We start from the raw sequence: 17,924 nt of genomic DNA, 5'->3' as shown, positions 1-17,924 counted from the left end.
AACGGGGCAGCAGATGGGACACCAGAGCCCAACTATTTAATCAGGGAGTTGGGGGGGGGGGGGGGGGGGGCGCCGGCAGAGTCTGGGATTATACAGTCTGGTGGTTCGAATATTAATTTCCATCTTCAGTAGAAATATAAACCCCGACTCTTGTAGTTAGTGGTTTTACAGTTGTAAGAAAAAAAGACGTTAATAGTACATTTTGTCTAAATTTCCCGATACGCTGCAGCAGCGCTTTACACTTCCTATAACTCCTCATTTCAACACCATTGACTCGTTTGTTTTCTGCCGTCCTTCCTCTTTTCTCAGTGGCGATGACCTGCGTCACTGCAGAACACTCAGAGGTGCCTACCCCCGGTGCAAAGCAGCTTACGGCCTCTTTTAGCATAGTAGGGTTTATTCTCTAGAGGGGATTTCTGCCAGCCAGCCTTCTTTCTCTACCATAATTAGGCCGCCCATATTCACAGTCATGCATTTCAGGCTGGTGGTTGTGTGATTCTGGGGCCTTCCTTGCTGAAAACATGTAATGATTTATAAAAAATAAAAATAAAATGAGTAAGTAATTTCCGCTGCTGCTGTGTTGTGAAGATTCTTCTCTTTCATAAGTAAAAAATATCAGTTGTGATTAAATATGACTAATGAGAGGACTCATTCATGTGAATGTGTGTTTCCTGTATCCCATTAGTCTTCATATTAAACTGAATAATAAGGCGATGCAAAACAATAAATGAATAAAAATCCCCGTGGAATAGAATGAGCCCATAAAAAGGAAAAGAACACTGTTCTTCGTTAGGTTTGCGTGCGGGAGTTATGTAATATACATCAGTGTTCCATGTTGCGTGCAAAAGTACATGGAAGTGGGGAGTGTCTGTATCTGTGATCCGATTGGTTGGGATCGAGTGGCGTTATGACCGACACAAATATTGACCAATGGGAAGCCGGAATTTGCCTTGCCCCTTCTTGGCCGCAGAGGCGACGTTCAGGGGAGCGTTTGTTCGGGACAGGGAGACGGTGCCGTTATGTCGGTAGACTTGTAACACTTTGTACTACTCGTTATCCCGGATTTAAACGCCATCGGAGGATTTGCCTTTTTAACTGCGCCGGTACAGGATCGCTTTAGGGTTGCATTTATATCAACAATACCGCCGCGACTCGGAAGATTTTGACGAATTGGACGCGTTTTGTTCACGAAGAAGGGCTGAAGCGGATTCGCCTGCGAGGGGCGGGGGTTCCACGCAGAGACTGGTATGTTCTCGTGCTGGTCCAGGACCAGCTAGCAAACGTTAGCGATAGTTCAAACGCCGTCTCAGAAGCTACGTGCGATAGAGACGGGTATGTTCTCGTGCTGGTCCAGGACCAGCTAGCAAACGTTAGCGATAGTTCAAACGCCGTCTCAGAAGCTACGTGCGACAGAGACGGGTATGTTCTCGTGCTGGTCCAGGACCAGCTAGCAAACGTTAGCGATAGTTCAAACGCCGTCTCAGAAGCTACGTGCGACAGAGACGGGTATGTTCTCGTGCTGGTCCAGGACCAGCTAGCAAACGTTAGCGATAGTTCAAACGCCGTCTCACAAGCTACGTGCGATGTTGTTGAATCTAAAAGAGGTTCTGGTTAAACTTCAACGTAGTTATTTGATAACTTCGAGTCAACTCGTGTTTTTTTCCTGACCGTTCTTGCATACCTGTCAACTTTTCACCTGGGGGGGGGGGGGGGGGGGGGTAGTTTATTATTATTTATTATTTACAAAGGTTTAAGAACTTTAAAGTGCTACTGAATTCCAACGCTAGCTTATTAACGGAACGCGTTAGCAAGCCGACGCTACGTAGCTAGCTTCGACATTTTTTCTTTCTTTCTTTTTTTTCCGTGCACCGTGAGGTGAACTCTACGAAGTTGGGCTCTCTCAAACTTGGAGAAAACGGCTCGCAAATGTTTTTAAAATCCACAAAGTCGCATTGAAGCACTTTTTTTTGGTACACGCTAACATATTAAAGTGGTTCCTTTCGAGTTTACGTAACGGCGAGTGAGTGAAAGCCGTCAATGCTAATGTTAGCAGCCATATGTCGGCTAAACGGCACGACACGGTTAGCATACCGTTAAAAAAACAAATATGTTGGGTTCTAGATGGTCTTTTATATACGGCTGATAAGAATGGTAAATTATACAATTACACAGACTGTATAACGACATAAAACTTTGTTCCATTTCATTTAAAACGTCGCAAATATTTGATTTGGCGTGTGCCATAATGATAATGTGATAAAGGCAGTAAAACAGATGCTGAAACAATCAACTAGGCTGGAATACGAGGCACACTTTATAATAGTTAAATGTGTATCTGCAGGACAGAATCCACAATCATTTTTATATGCCATTTTTACGATAGAATTGTCTTACGCAATATGTGATAATCGACTATCCCGTCTATCTCGTCTTTACAGTGCTGATCAGAATTCTCAAGATCACAGCTGCAGGCCTTTTATTGATGGGTGCACACTGCGTGGGGACGCACCAAGAGAACCGGAACTCATTCGGAAGAGAGAGAAACTGTGAGAGAATGAAGAAAAGCTAGACATCGTCGGACGACCACCATCTGAGCATCCGTCAAATGTGCGCCTGGAGGTCCGAAGAGTAACCGCTTAGTTGAAGCTCTCCTTCCGAAGAAGACCCTTTTTTGACGACGTGATCAACATGAGTGCTGAAGGGTATCAGTACAGAGCGCTGTATGACTACAAGAAGGAGAGGGAGGAGGACATTGATCTGCATGTGGGGGATACGCTGCTGGTAAGCAAAGGAGCTCTGTTGGCTCTCGGCTACACCGACGGGCTGGAACAGAGGCCGGAAGAGATCGGCTGGCTACCAGGCTTCAATGAAACCACTCAGGAAAAGGGGGACTTCCCCGGGACATATGTTGAGTTCATCGGGAAGAAGTGGATCTCGCCACCCACGCCCAAGCCGAGGCCCCTCAGACCCTTACCTGTGGCCCCGGGCGCCTTCAAGGCGGAGACGGACTCTGATTCCGAGCAAGGTGAGTTTACAATTAGACCGCTGAACTGTGCGACGAGATGGGCTGCATCCGACACTGTTTTTATCAGTTGGTTAATTCGTTTTTATTCTCTCAAACAGAAGATGATACCAACAAAACAAACACACACTTAGTTTTTTAGTCGTGTCCTGAACCCTGCCATCCGTTTACCGGTTCGGATTGGACTTAACAAACTGAGGAAAGCGCTTATTTCCCCCCGTCTTTGACGACAAGTTGCTCTGCCCTTTGCCGTCCAGCTGCGCTGAATGTAAAGCTCTGTCCCGGAGGACAAAGGCGGCCTCGAGTCCAGGCCATCGTACGCCCGAGCATCTTGTGCCGGCCGTACGTTACCAGTGGGTGTCATCTGTGTTTTTCCACAAACTCGCATCTTAAGGGAATAGAATTCCCTTGTCAAAGTTGTGAATGATGATTTGATTACTGTGAACTTAAGGCACATTGTGTCTTTTTTTTTAATTGCCTAAGGTGAATCTAAATATACAATATTGTAACGACTTTATCGAGTTGGTCTGTAAATGGCGTCTTTGAGCCAGAAGTTCTGCTGTCGTTGTACTTATTTTTTATAGCGAGTGTAGGGTGTATTTAGCAGATTGCTTTGTCCCTATGTTTGCAAGTTTCCGTGAATTTCAAAATGGGTGCTTGTAAAACATTTACCCTCATTCAGTGTTACTGCTCAGGCCACAACTATGTGCTGCAATTAAAACGTGCATCTTTTTAAAGACGCTGCGGCTTGCGTGAATGTGCGCTGAAAGCTTCCTGCTCACCTAAAGAGCAGCTGCGTTTGCCAGGTTTTGTGGTTAGATTGTGAAATTCTTTGCTGTGGTTTGCAGGGCGAGCGAGGAGCTGCATGAAGTGTGTGTGTGTGTGTGGGGGGGGGGGGGGCATGTGTTGAATGGCTGTGTTGTGGTTGAGTGGCAGTCCTGGGCCCGGAGCGAGTGTGAATGTAGCACCGGTAGAAGAAAAGTCTCTGTGTCCTGGTGCTTTTGAGACGGACGTATAGCGGGGGAGGGACCCTGAGGTTGTGGCTAAAGGAGAGAGAGAGCCCCTGTGCTTGCTAAAAGGTTGGTGCTAAGGACGGTGTCGGTCGAGGGGTTAAAACAGGGCGGGGTCCTTTGAAGAGACGCTGAGGGTTCTGGGATGGAGGCTGGGTTCCTGTTGCTTCCAGAGTATTTTTGATTTATTGCCCACCACCACCAAGGGATCTCACTCCCTTCCTCCCCCTCATCGCTCTCTCTCTCTCTTTTTTTAAATGTTTTGATAGTCCTACAGTCAGCTCTGGTCGAGGGGAAAAGAGGTGGAGAATGGAAGTTTGAAAAGAGGCCTGAACCGCAGGGGTTTACATGAGTGCAGCAGATGTGGACGGGGTTAAGAGAGAGAGAGAAGAGGGTTAGGCTGGGAAACTGTTCCGCCTCATTCCAGCTCTCGGCTTCTTCTTCTTAAATGCTGCTCCTTTTCCTGGCCTCTCAGTTGGGAGAATATACATGTGTCTGGGCCCGCCAGGGGAAGCGGCCCTGCGGAATGAAATTCCTAGAATAAAACGTGTAGCTTCAGCTAATTTTCTCATCCGATCTCATGCTTGATACCAACACTTCCACATATTTGCACCCCAAAGTAAAAAAAAAAAAAAAAACCCACGTTGAATAGTCTCCTATTTGAGGCCGCAGTGCTTTCTGGGTAAATGCTGGCTGTTTCTTCTCCACTGTAAATACTCTTTATCTCCCAGCAGACCTCTCTGGGCGAGCATAACTCTAAGCTATTGAGAGAAAGGTGTGAATAACTGCTCGTTGCGCTACGTGCTCTCGCAAGGTTCGGCGTGCATGCTCAGTCTTGTTTAAGGGAAATATTCCACGCCATCGGGCATCTCCTCTTCGGCGTCTGAGCCTCGTGTTTTCATCTCTCCTGCGACGCGCGCAGCTCCGCGTGATTGTAAAGCTCTTGGTTGCTAAATTGTAAATGTACCAGATGAGTTGCGGGCGTGTATATTTGCACAGTACGCTAACTATCCGGAACATTTGAGGCTGTGGGAAAAGCATTTTGCCTGGAGAATACTCTGCATCGCTCCAGATTGACAGTAGTTTTGCTTTCACCTTGGTGTCCGTGTCCTCCACCTTTTTAGACGACGACGGTCCTGCTGTGGCGTTCGTCTGTGGGGCTAGAGGCAGCGGCGGCAGGAATGCTGGCACTCTGGCGGACGGGGTTTCACGCAGACTGCACGGTGGACTGATTTGTAGTTTTGGGATGCATCGGTATTGTGCTAAGTGCTGATAGCGGTGACCTGCTGCACAATGCAACCGGACAATAAACGGTCGCACGCTGAATAGGACCGCCGGCGTCCTCCTGAGCGGTGCTGGTGCTGCCGGTGCGAGGCTTTAAAAGTGTTAAGCAGTGGCAATGGATATCAATCTTTAGCGTTGTCAGTATTGATCAGGGGTGTGGAGAGCATCAGATGCAGATCCACTGTCTGCCCGCGTCAGACTCGAGGTGGAATAAGATATATTTTTGGCTTGTCATAGTTTCCGACACGGGACCGTCGTCACAGAGGAGTTATTTTCATCTTTTTCACGCTGCTTGTGGAATATTGTTAGTCTCGAGCCAAAATGGCAAAACAGATTCATCTCGTTTCAATCGTAACAAAAGCATGTGAAGATTTGTTCACCTGGATTAGCACCCACCTTTGGTTTAATCCGGATTTTTGCCCATATTTAAATCTGAACAGTCCCACATTAGGATAGTTTTAAAATAAAAAGGACTGACTGCGTGACCGCTTGTGCCGAGTCTGCAGTCTGAATCGCAAATCTTCTTTACTGGAGTCGGAGCACGTCTGTTAGCAGGATTAGGGAAGTCAGACATGAGCGCAGGGAGACACAGGTGAGATTAGGGAGGAACACAATGTCCAGAAACAGAGGAGCTATTCCAGATATGTGATGTATTTGACAAGGTGGGGGCAAAACAATTCCTCCTTTGAGTTTGTTCCGCAAAACTCGATAGAAGGAAGGAACGTGTTCGGCGTCTCTAGAGGCCGTCTGGCGGAAGAGTCGGTAATATTTTACAGAAAGGGGAACGCTCGGACTGCTTCTCTTTTTCCTGATTGTAATTGAAACCCTTTTGACAGAACCTCGGCTGAATCTTATCTGATATTTCTCAATAGTCCAGGACTGACATTAGTTTTGTGTGTGTGTGTGTGTGTGTGTGTGTGTGTGTGAGTGTGTGTGAATGTGTGTGAGAGTGTGAGGGCCTCATGGGGTTAAGTGTCCGGCTGTAGCAACAAGCTCCTCATTGGTTGCTCCTCTTCTTTTGCAGTACCACCTGAGCTCCTCCAGGGGGAGACATTGCCTTGCCCTTTCATTCTCTGATACAACACTGACATGTTTCAGCATGCTAGCACTTCTTTTAGTTTTTCTTTTTTTACATCTGTTGTTGAAGCTCTGCGTAAAGTTCGGTTTCTCACCTTCATCCTTCAGGTGATTGACCTTTGCACTTTTAGCACCATGATGTGCGATGCATTCTGCAGTGCAACGTGCCGTCGCATGCGCCGTGATGCGCCGTACTTTCCGTGGCTCATACAGTCTTACTGCTGCGCCTCCTTTTCAGACGAGGAGCGACGTATAACCTGGAGATGCTGGTTACTTGAGCAGACTCTAAATTTAACCGAAGTGTGTGCTATCTTTAGTGGTGCCCCGGCCCCGTCCTGCCCACAGTCTGCAGTCTGTTCGTTTCAGACATACCGTTTGAGCCGGCAAGATCCCCCCCCCCCCCCCCAACACACACACACACACACACACACACACACCACAGGAGCTCCAGTGGCAGCTGAGTCGACTTCCTCGACCCGCAGTTGACTAGCTGACTGTGGCTTTGGATTATCATGAAAAGGTCTGCCAAACATGCAGGCTTGCAGAGACATGTACAAAGGGGGCCTCTGTCTCCTTGCCCTCCTGCCTCAGAACCCCCCCCCCCCCCCCCACCCCATTGGATGTCTGAGCAGTCTCATGATGTTTGCTGTCCTCCAGCTGTTCTGGAGACGGCAGTAATGCATCACGTTTTTATGCTGCAGCGTTTCAGGGAGGACGTTTCTGAAGTCGGTACTTTTCAGAAAAGCCCGTTTATCCTATTTGAAGTTTGCAGATGTGCATGAATCCGCCATAGTGTGTTCTTGGCACGGGTAAAAGCCTTGGCAGGCGAAACGGACGCATGAGAAGTTCGGCCTTGGCGCCGCTATGCGCTCCACCAAGGACTATCCTTTATTTATTTATTAGTCCGGGTGTTTGGTGGCCAGTCTGGACATGCTGGTGGTTTCATCTCGAGCCAAGGCGTCTCCGAAATCATCACCGATCGCTCCAAACATGTCTGCGACCCGATGCAATTCCATCAGTGCTGAAAAGATTACATCGTTGACAGTACCGAGAAGCAACTCTATCTCCAGGTGACCCAGTGTCACGCAAATCGAGCTTTCCAGTGGAACGTCAGTCCACGAACAAATCGGTTTACAAGCACAAAGTAGGAACACATTTGGACTCGGATGAGTGTACCCGCCGTGCTGCCCTTGTTTCTTCTTCCTTTTTTTGTTACATTTACCTTCATTATGGCTCCAAATAAAGTTAAAATTGCTACTATAGTTCCTTTCTATATCTTTGGCACACATAAACCCATAAAAAGGTTTTAAACCAGTGTTTCTGGGGCTGGAGATCTGATTGACTGGATTTTCACCAACGGACTCGAAGAGCGGGTTAGATTCATGAAACGAGGTTGCGCTGTTTACACAAACTCACAGACCGCTCTGAAGACGTGTTGGGCGTCGTACGGAACGTTGCTCTTTAGCTCCGGTGAAGATTACGGCTAAATTCTGCATTTAAAACCCGAATCCTCGTCAGAAAGGTTCCGCCTCCCTCAGGTTATTGCAGTCTGTCATTTTCATAGATGACATTGTGTGGCAGGGTGGGGGGGGGGGGGGTTAAATTTAACTTGAGTTTATGAGCCCAGCTTCTCAGAAACGGTTGGGCGGAGGATGGCAGCGGTCGTGTTGGATATCTTGTCTGACAGAAAGGTTACACCTCCAAGGTGTGCGATGGCCGCTTGATCTCTATTTAGGGAAACTCTGGTGTTCCATCTCGGAGTTCACTGCTTCTGAGAACCCCCCCCCCCCTCCCCATCCTGCCTCGCAGTTCCAATAATGCGTTCCAGATGACGAGTTGTCCTGCACCGGGTTTTGTTTTGTTCTGTGGTTTGGAGAACTTTGGAAAGCCATTTCCTTTACGCTCGGCGTGCCAGCCCGTGCGCCGCGCCGGCCAAGGAGGGGACGTGTGTTTGGATGAAGCGCTCCATTATTTGGCTGGTTGAACACTCTGTGGTGGTAGAGGGCAGTTCCTGGGTAATAACCGGCATGCATGCATCAGTAGGTGCCCGCTTTAATGCCCAGTTAAAAAAAAAAAAAACTGCAATAATTTTGAAGGCTGGAAGAAAAATAAAATACGGTTGCTAGAAAAGGGTTCCATTCATAGTTTCTCAACATTTTGAAACGGCAGACTCGTCGTGGAACAGACGCGCCTTTCAGAAAAGATCCTTCTCCAAATACGCCTTTGCAAATCCAAATAAAATCCCTGCCAGCCCCTTTGCCCTTTCATGTCCACACCTGGATGCAAAGTTCTGAAGGGAAGGAGGAGGGAGAACTCGGATCTGGCTTACCTTGTATCACAGCGTATTTGCTTAGTTCCTCGGTCGACCAAACCTCAACTTTACTGCCCCCACACCTCCTGTTCTTGAGTCGGTCTGCCATGAATACTCACTTTTTTTCCTTTTTACTTCTGAAGGTAGTTCTTTGAAGTTCTGAGTAGTTTTTTAAGTCATGTCACCCAATCAGGATCTGGTGGTACGGCTGAATTTCACCATTTAATGTCACACCGACACGGAGATGCCGTTTAATGCCGCGTCACCGTTTATTTAGACGCCTGTCGTATCATCTTCTGATGCTTTACGGGCCTAACATCTCAGGAAACACCAACGCGGGTCTCTTCTAACCATCTTTCTCCTCCAGGCTTCGGTCTGCTGGACTTGACGGAGCAGTTTTCCCTCCCGGAGACGTCGCCGCCGGTTCTGGCCAGACTGCTGGAAGCCATCGAGAGGAAAGGTGAGCCTGGAAGGACCGTCGCGGCTTTGGGGCGGTTCTGAACGTCGAGGTGAGCGTTTGTGAATATTGATCAGTGTTTTCTGATCAACTTCAGGGCTGGAGAACCCCAGCTTGTATCGAGCGTTTACCGCCGGTGGGGGGCTGGAAGTCAGACAGTGTTTTGATTGTGGTAAGTATTTTATTATTTATTTTAGACCATCCGTAACCAGCGGGTATTAACTTGTACTTGAACAGCAGAGACGGATAAAGAAAGAGGAAGCCTCACACAGATTGTGTAAAACAAAACAAAACCGTGAATCGACATCGCGTCTGACGACTCTGTGCTGCTCTGCGCTCCAGATCCTCCCTCGGCAGACCTGGATCAGTTGGAGCTGCCGGTCCTGTGTGACGGTCTGCGCCGGTACCTGCAGGATCTCCCCCAGCCCGTCGTCCCCGTCGCGATACAAGCTCAGCTGGTCCACGCGGCCAAAGGTGAGACCGCCGGCGTGCGAACCAGTCGCCGAACATTCAGTACTTTCAACACGAAACCCCCGGAAGTCACTTCCCTGCAGTCGTGTTTTCGGTCTCTGTGGTTGTTTCTGCTCTCTGGAGAGCGCGTTTTGTCGCCGTCTCTGACGTGTGTCTTTCCCTCCGTCTGTCCTGCTTCCTCTGCTGCGAGAGACAGACAGAATTCTCACGCTGTTCTGCAGCGCTGCAGAAACAGGATATCTGTGGTTGACAGGAACTCACACGAGTCGGCAAGCTCGTCTCCGAGCAGCCAATCGCCTGCCGATGTACTTTACGGGTCTTTCCAACCTCACATCTTGCGGTTTCTAGACGTACCTGCACCTTTGAGATTTGTTTTTTTCCTGCCTCTCCGCCCGTTTGTTTCTTTCCTTTCTTTCTCTGGCCTCCGTCGTTCTCACCGACTTCGCTTCGTTTTCAACAGAGGCGGTGAATCCTGAGGAATGCGCCCAGCTGCTGCGTCGCGTCGCCAGCACCCCGAGCCTGCCCCCCCAGTACTGGCTGACGCTCCACTTTCTCCTAAGGCATTTCTCTAAGGTGTGCCAAAACTCCTCCAAGAACCTGCTGGGTGCCAGAGCCCTGGGCGAGATCTTCAGCCCGGTGTTTTTCAGACAGCAGGCTGCGAGGTGGGTGTCGCCGGCCGCCGGTCGTGCCTCTCAAAGATAGACGGGCTCAGTCATGCACGCACGCACACACACACACACACACAGCCTGTCAGGCGCTCGTGGCTTTCAGCTATACACGGATATAGGTTGGAGCTTTTCTACTTACCAGCTGTGCTGAGCAATTAAAGCGGTTAAGCCTGAATTACCGTCTGATTTCAAGCAGCAGGGACTGTCACTTGAGCTTCAGAACGGATTTCATTTAAGTCCCGTGTCCCCCCCCCCCCCCCCCCCCCCCGATCTCTCCACAGTTGTGAGCCCAGCTTGGACGCTCACATCAAGATCATCGAGGTTCTGGTGTCCAGCGAATGGAGCGAAAGTCAGGCGGCTCCAGGTACGTCGCTGCTACACGCTACACGCCGAGGTTCTCTCGTGGGGAGGTTCTCTGTGGAACCTGTCGCAGACGTGTTCTGCAGAACCTGAACTGAGCGCTGGGAGGCCCGAGAACGGCGTTGAGACAGCAGCTGAATACGCACACGGCTGAAGCACACGGCCGCTATTCATTCATGCTCTTGTCACGACACACTTCCTGCTTTGTTGCGTAAGACCGATGCATTTTCGATAAAGTTTAGCACTTTTTTTTTAAGGATTGTGGAACAGCTCCTTGGAGATTTGTATCTCCTGCAGTTAATAAACTGAGCAGAGATTATTTAGAGCTAAACGCCATGAACCTGGAAGCTGCAAAGAAAGAAAGAATAAACTGCTTTCCTCCTCTTTTGATGTTTGCAGTCGGGTTTATGTTAAAGGCGGAGCCGCACAAAGTCCGTTTCTCATGGCGGCGGCGGCTGCTTTGATCTGGCGTGCGGCGCGGCACGTTGCGTGGCAGCCATGTTTTTACAGGTCGGGTTAGAAGCTCCGTCGCTGGATTAGACATTTTATTACCTGTTGGGGCTATTTATAATGTTCCTGTGCATGAGCGCTCAGCTGTCGGTATTTACACCTGCGGGAGAAACATGGCGACGGATGTGGGTGGATGGGCACGAACCGCTAGAGTTCTTCTTCTTCACACGCAGACTTCTCCAGTGGGATCCGTGTACCGTCGTTGGTGCGATGCGTTATATAATGCCGGGATCTGATGCCCCCCCCCCCAGGCCATTTTGTTCTTTACAAACGAGGCCTGAGGTGTTCAGTCGCACGACTTCTAGGATCACGACGGGCTCCAGAAGACAGACGAGCCCGCTGTGTCAACACGTATGCAGAGAATGTCCATGTGTCCCCGTGAGCGACCCGACCCGGTCGCCTCCTCCCAGTTACTGCCGGACTATTTTAAGTCGGCGACAAAAGGCCCACTTAGATTTGGTTGGCTGGAAAGTCGGCCTGTTCCACAGAGCGCTTCTTGTTAGCCGAGAGCTGCTTCCAGTTTCTAGAGCCGCTCTCCCCTTCCTCCTCCTCCTCCTCCTCCTCCTTCAGCACCTCCTGGATCTCCACATGTCCGCCCTGCCTCAAAGTGCCCAGCTCGGCAAATATTTGAAACTTTGCAAATTAATCATAAGACTGAATACCTCCTGCCCTCCTCCTTTACAAACAGAGAGAGGGAGGGAGAGAGGGAGTGACCAAAGAGAGGGAGACACTCCCACATATACATACACCGGCTGGCACAAGTGGCTGCTCACAGAACCGGCAGCAACCGCTAATCGTTAGCGACCCGCCTGCACGCCGCCCCCGCCTCCAGGCCGGCGGCTTACCTGGATCTGTTTGAGCTCGCCCGGACTCTCTGAACTATGATATGGAGCCTTACCGGAGGACGGGGAGTCGGCTCGCGAGCTGGATTTAATTTACCTGTAAGGAATAAGAACGAAGCTGCAGAGGAGAGATTTTTGACTCGAAATATGCACAACTTGCAACGTAAGTTTTTGACGGCCTGGGTCTCTTTCCGTTTTATTTTTGTTTGTTTGGGAGTAAAGTAAAGGTAAAGGACCGCAGAGTGAAAGGTCGTCCCTGGAGACTCGCCGTGAAATGTTGAAGGTTTCTCGGTGTGGACTTAATGTTCAACCGTCAGCGCAGTGAAGTGTGTCGTGGAACAGGCTTGATTTAATTCGGTTCATTTTCCAGCTTAACGTGTTCTGGTTTACCGAGAACTGGGTCTATTTAAATGTCGCTTAGAAAACGGGGGGGGGGGGGAGCTATCTGTGTCGCGCCGCGTTTCACGCCGTGGGATTACGGGCGTATTTGCGAGCTGCGGCCGCCGGGCTTTAGAACGTAGCTGCGAACGTGCTGCTGCAGCAGAGCCGGCTTTGTCTGAGCGCCAGAAGGGGGACGGGCTAAAAGCTCCTCGCGACACACGGGAGAGGAGGGGCCGAGCAAACCTGCAGGAGGACGGGCGGCCGGAGAGAGAGAGAGAGGGACGGCAGAGGAGAAGCATGGAAGCAGGCTGCATGTCCTTTCTTTCCCCCCCTCCTCTTCCTCCTCTTCCTCCTCCTCCTCCGCTGCACGTTAGCGTTTAAGATGGATGCGACGGCTTCGTTTCAGTTTTGCCGCAGCGTTTCCACGAACTGATGCAGGAATATAAACGCCGACGGTCTTTCAGAATGACCTCATCCATGTCGGGGAGTGAAAGACGCAGGAGTGGTTGACGGCAGACCCCCCCGCGTGATTGGCCGCGGTAGGTGATGTAACGCGTTACCGAGCAGGCTGCCGTTAATCGCTAACGTTTGGGGGGGGGGGGGTAGTTAAAAACAACAGTTTTTCGTTCCTGCTCAGGGAGCTCTTTCGCACTGAGTCACGCGTGCCGGCTCCCTGCTGCCAAACGGTCCGGACTGGTTTGTCCACATGATTGTCGGAACTCATTTCTAGTAACGTGGAGCAGAATCGGATCCCATCAGAAGAAGGTCCGGATAAATCTCGCACAAATACGAAACCTCTGCTTTTTTCGTCGTCTTCTGCCGCGTCACGTGTCTGCTAGCGGCAAACGGAGGAATCGGTTTCAATGAAGCAGAAATCGTGTTAAAGCAGGGGGGGGGGCAAAGGCAGTGCAGACCAGCGGGTTAAAAATAGACGGCTACCTTCACCCGCTGCACTCGAAGGCTTTCGGCGGCAGCAAGAATCTCATTTCAGAATAAATCACCACGGTGACGGGATGTGATGCTTTGATTAGACGTCGGAGGCGATTGATTATCTGCCGCCTCCGTCTTTCAGCTAGCTACATCTTATCCGTGCCGTTTGTAGCCGGGATTAGACCGACTCTTCCCTGAATGAAGATCGTCCTCCCTGACTCACGGTTCATTTCCCCTCCCGCCGCCTCTCCTGACGGCCTATTTATAATGAATGGGGGGGGGGGCCTTGAGAGCCTCTCTGGCGTGGAGAATCACATTTCCATCCTCTCCTCTCTCAGCTCTACCTCCGAAGCCACCCAAACCCACGTCAGTGACGAACAACGGTATGAACAACAACATGGCTCTGCAAGACGCCGAATGGTACTGGGGGGACATCTCGAGGGAGGAGGTCAACGAGAAACTGAGGGACACCGCGGACGGTACGTTCCTGGTGCGGGACGCCTCTACGAAAATGCACGGGGATTACACGCTGACTCTGAGGTGAGCGCCTTCCCGGCGTTTCTTTGATCCCACCGTCTCTTGTTCTCAACCGGATTTGCCGCTTCATGTAAAAATGTTTTTGGTTTCGTCTCTAGGAAAGGAGGAAACAACAAGCTGATTAAAATATTCCACCAGGACGGGCAGTACGGCTTCTCGGACCCGCTGACCTTCGGCTCCGTCGTCGAGCTCATCAACCACTATCGCAACGAGTCGCTGGCGCAGTACAACGCCAAGCTGGACGTCAAGCTGCTGTTCCCGGTCTCCAAGCACCAGCAGGTGAGACCCCCCCCCCCCCCCCCTCGCAGCCTCCACGTTCCAGCGGGGCCCCCCACCTTCAACGCTCCCGCCTCGGCTCTCTCCCTCAGGATCAGGTGGTGAAAGAAGACAACATCGAAGCTGTGGGGCGGAAGCTCTGCGAATACCACCAGCAGTACCAAGAGAAGAACAAAGAGTACGACCGTCTGTACGAAGAGTACACCAGAACGTCACAGGTGAGCAGCGCCCGCAGGAACCGTCGGGAACCCTCGAGCGCGTGCGCTAACGCTGCGCCTCCGCCTCCAGGAAATCCAAATGAAAAGAACGGCCATCGAGGCTTTTAACGAAACCATAAAGATATTCGACGAGCAATGCCAAACGCAAGAGCGGTACAGCAAGGAGTACATCGAGAAGTTCAGGAGGGAAGGAAACGACAAGGAGATCCAGAGGTAAGGGCGGCCCGGCGGGGAAACGCTGGTCAAAATGTCAGAAATACACTCATCCTCCATCGCCTTCAGGATCAAGAGCAACTATGAGAAGTTAAAGTCGCGGATCAGCGAGATCGTGGACAGCAAGCGCCGCCTGGAGGAAGATCTGAAGAAGCAGGCGGCGGATTACAGAGAGATCGACAAGAGGATGAACAGCATCAAGCCGGATCTCATCCAGCTCCGGAAGACCAGAGACCAGTATTTCACGTAAGTACGGCGACTCCCCCCCCCCAGGAGAGCCAATCGGAACGGTTCTGACCCGCTTTCTGCTCGCCTCCGTCATCAGGTGGCTGACCCAGAAGGGAGTCAGACAGAAGAAGCTCAACGAGTGGCTCGGAATCAAGAACGAGAACACCGAAGAGTGAGTCCCCCTCTTTAAAAAGCGTTTTTGCTTTCGGCACGTCGATTCGGAGAAGACGACTTTGAGCTCGGAACTCATTCGAGTTATCTTTGATGCCTTTGCAGTCAATATTCGATGGTGGACGACGACGAGGACCTTCCTCACCACGACGAGCGGTCCTGGAAGATGGGCAACATCAAGCGGCAACAAGCGGAGGCGCTTCTCCAGAGCAAGAGAGACGGAACATTCCTGGTTCGAGAGAGCAGCAAAGCGGGATGCTACGCCTGCAGCGTTGTGTACGTGTCCGCTTCCTGTGCACGCTGCTTGAAAGTGTTTGAATTGTACCTTTAAAAGCCTGCAGTTTGTCTCGAATGCAACGAAGGACTCGTAAAAACCGAGTCGTTTCTAGCCCGCAGAGAAGCGAGCGGCGTTCCTGCAGACTCGCAACAAACTGACCGCTGTCTTCCTCCTCTTCCTCTTCGCAGCGTGGACGGCGAGGTGAAGCACTGCGTCATCAACAAGACCCCCTCAGGTTACGGCTTCGCCGAGCCGTACAACCTCTACAGCTCGCTAAAAGAACTCGTACTTCACTACCAGCACACGTCTTTGGTCCAGCACAACGACTCTCTGAATGTGACGCTAGCGTACCCGGTCAACGGCCAGCAGAGACGGTGAGGACCTGGGCGGGTCCAAACGGGCACAAGGATGAAGGCCTCCTGGGAGTGGGAGACGGACGGAGACGCGCCTCCTTGGATTGTGATTTTTTTTAAAGCTCCGCCTGTCGGGCTCGGACTCGTTATCGGAGGAGAAAGACGCGGCGGAGCCTGAAAACCTTTCAGAGACTTTCCGTGACCGCAAGCCTGAATGTAGATTTGTTTTTTTTTCGGGAGCAGAGAATCGAGCAGGAGCCGAGGCGTTTTCCCAACGGTGCTTGTTCTCGCTCTCTCTAAGCTTTACCAGCCGGGAATGTCGAATCCCAGCAGAGAAACCCTTCAAATGGATCGATACCCGCCGGCCACAACTTTTGTTTCTCCGTTCACGTCGTCATCTTGTGCGTGTGTGTGTGTGTGTGCGTGTGTGTGTGTGTGTGTGTGCGTGTGTGTGTGCGTGTGTGTGTTTCTGCACAACTGTTTGCGTACGTGGTGGTGCGTGATTGTCCATGTGACCAAAACTCATAGAATCAGGAAACAGAGAAATCGGGGCGGGGGAGGGGAGGCACGTTTATTTGTGTTAACCGTTCGGTCGCCGACGACGAGTCGGCTAATAAATGTAGCAAAATGGCACTTTTTAAACAAAGTTTAATTTCTTTCTCGGAGAGACTCCTTTGGACTTTTATTGGGAGAGCGGCGAGGACAACGCGTCCAAACCCCGCCTCCTCACTGTCGAGCATTATAGCGCCGAAGCTAACGCGATACTTACCGTGGGCAGGTGAAACCATGAATGGGTTTCGTGTTTCATGTACATATGTGAAAGCGTGCAGCGTGCGCCGTACCAAAAAAAAGATCGGTTCCCGTTTAGTCACGTTCTGATCCGCTATGCAATTCTCTCCATTACTCCTTCAGAATCGTGTTTTATTCTGTCGCACCCGATAATATAAGCTTGTTTTTATTGCTTGGAGAAAGTCTCCTTTCCTGTGCGAATATCCGACAGGATTTCTAACGTCGAAATGCCAAGACGATAAAGAACCTGCTTACGATTTTTAAAAGATGATAATAATAGCAACGTACACTTTATTATAGATGACTTTAACAGCTGGTGGACAGATGAGCGTTTCATTGGTCTTCGTCGTCACGTCAAACTTCTTCTCAGGCAGAGCCTTTCGAGTGTTTGAGTCGCTTCGGTCACGAGTTTCTCACAGAGTCCGGCCTCGGCGCACGGAGCGGCGGGGTTGTGCGAACCCGTCCGGCCATCACCACGGAAACAGCAGCATAGATTTATTTTGTTATAAAAGATACATGTTCCCACGTGAGAATATATCAAAGCAGAACTGGTGTTTCTCAACCATTGGACGTTGTTAGAGATCAATATGCATTGTCCACTTAGTATTTTTCTGTATCAGAAAATCACTGTTTACGTAGGTGGATCGGCTCATTTCAGATCCGTCTGTAAGTTCAGATTCAGTTGAAGTCCAGTGAAACCGGTGGACTGACACTGGAGAATATATCAAAGAAAGCTTTCCAGCCTCCAACCGATTTGTCAGACGACTAAACTAGATGGTTGAAATGATTGATTGTTTAACCCTAGCGCTACCTGCTGATAAAGGGTTTACATGTGGTACTTTTACCCCCCCCCCCCCCCCCCCCCCCCCTCCTCGACACGTTCCCTTGTCGACCTATCAAATGGATCGACTCTTATCTCGTCTCCTGGAAAAATAGGTCGTCTTGTGTTCAAGCGGGCTAACAAAATAAACGAGACATTCAATGTCGCGTTTAAAAAAACAAACACTGAAAGCATCGTTCATCTTATTTAATCATTAATTTCGTGTCCTGAACCCACTCAGGTCAGGATTGCATTAAGGCCCAAACAAGCTACTGGACACAGTTCAAAGTGTACAATGTGGTTTTTTTTTTTTTTTTGACCGAATATTCATCCAACACTAAAAGTTTAGCTTAAAAACATTTATCCTTTAATTGGTTCCCTCAAAGCCAATGTCCAGGATGTTAAATCTGACATTTACTTTATTAAATTATTCCTCTTTCAAAAGCTGCTGACTTGAACACCTCGTTTCTTAGTCAGAATTATTTTATTTTTTTTATAGTTCTTGGATATCTACCGTTATGTTTTCTGTGGCCCAAACCCTAGAGCTGTGATTATTTTAGTGTTTTTTTTTAATCTAATGCACATCTTCTTGTGGATGTTCCCAGAGATGATGATGATGATTGGATTGAGATTTACCAGTGTTCACCCAAGTTTTGCTTAACATCTGTATTGGGCTTTGTTAAAAAAAATAAAAAAATAAAACACTTCTTAAGAAACCA

General features: G+C 49.9%; 1 protein-coding gene across 1 annotated transcript; it reads left to right on the top strand.

The window, feature by feature from the left end:
- Nucleotides 1-1,005: 1,005 nt before the first annotated feature.
- On the top strand, nt 1,006-17,924 carry pik3r1 (phosphoinositide-3-kinase, regulatory subunit 1 (alpha)). The gene is made up of 15 exons (XM_068752554.1): nt 1,006-1,245; nt 2,439-3,025; nt 9,072-9,164; nt 9,259-9,333; nt 9,504-9,635; nt 10,093-10,294; nt 10,582-10,664; nt 13,662-13,863; nt 13,959-14,139; nt 14,229-14,354; nt 14,425-14,567; nt 14,637-14,813; nt 14,893-14,967; nt 15,072-15,242; nt 15,432-17,924. Exons 2-15 carry the CDS (start codon nt 2,689-2,691, stop codon nt 15,619-15,621), a joined length of 2,187 nt encoding a protein of 728 aa, XP_068608655.1. The 5' UTR covers nt 1,006-1,245; nt 2,439-2,688; the 3' UTR covers nt 15,622-17,924.

Source organism: Brachionichthys hirsutus, chromosome 19 (assembly GCF_040956055.1).
Source record: "Brachionichthys hirsutus isolate HB-005 chromosome 19, CSIRO-AGI_Bhir_v1, whole genome shotgun sequence".
Taxonomy (NCBI): Eukaryota; Metazoa; Chordata; class Actinopteri; order Lophiiformes; family Brachionichthyidae; genus Brachionichthys; species Brachionichthys hirsutus.
The sequence above is the reverse complement of the archived record's forward strand: the minus strand, read 5'-3'. Positions and strand labels throughout refer to the sequence as shown.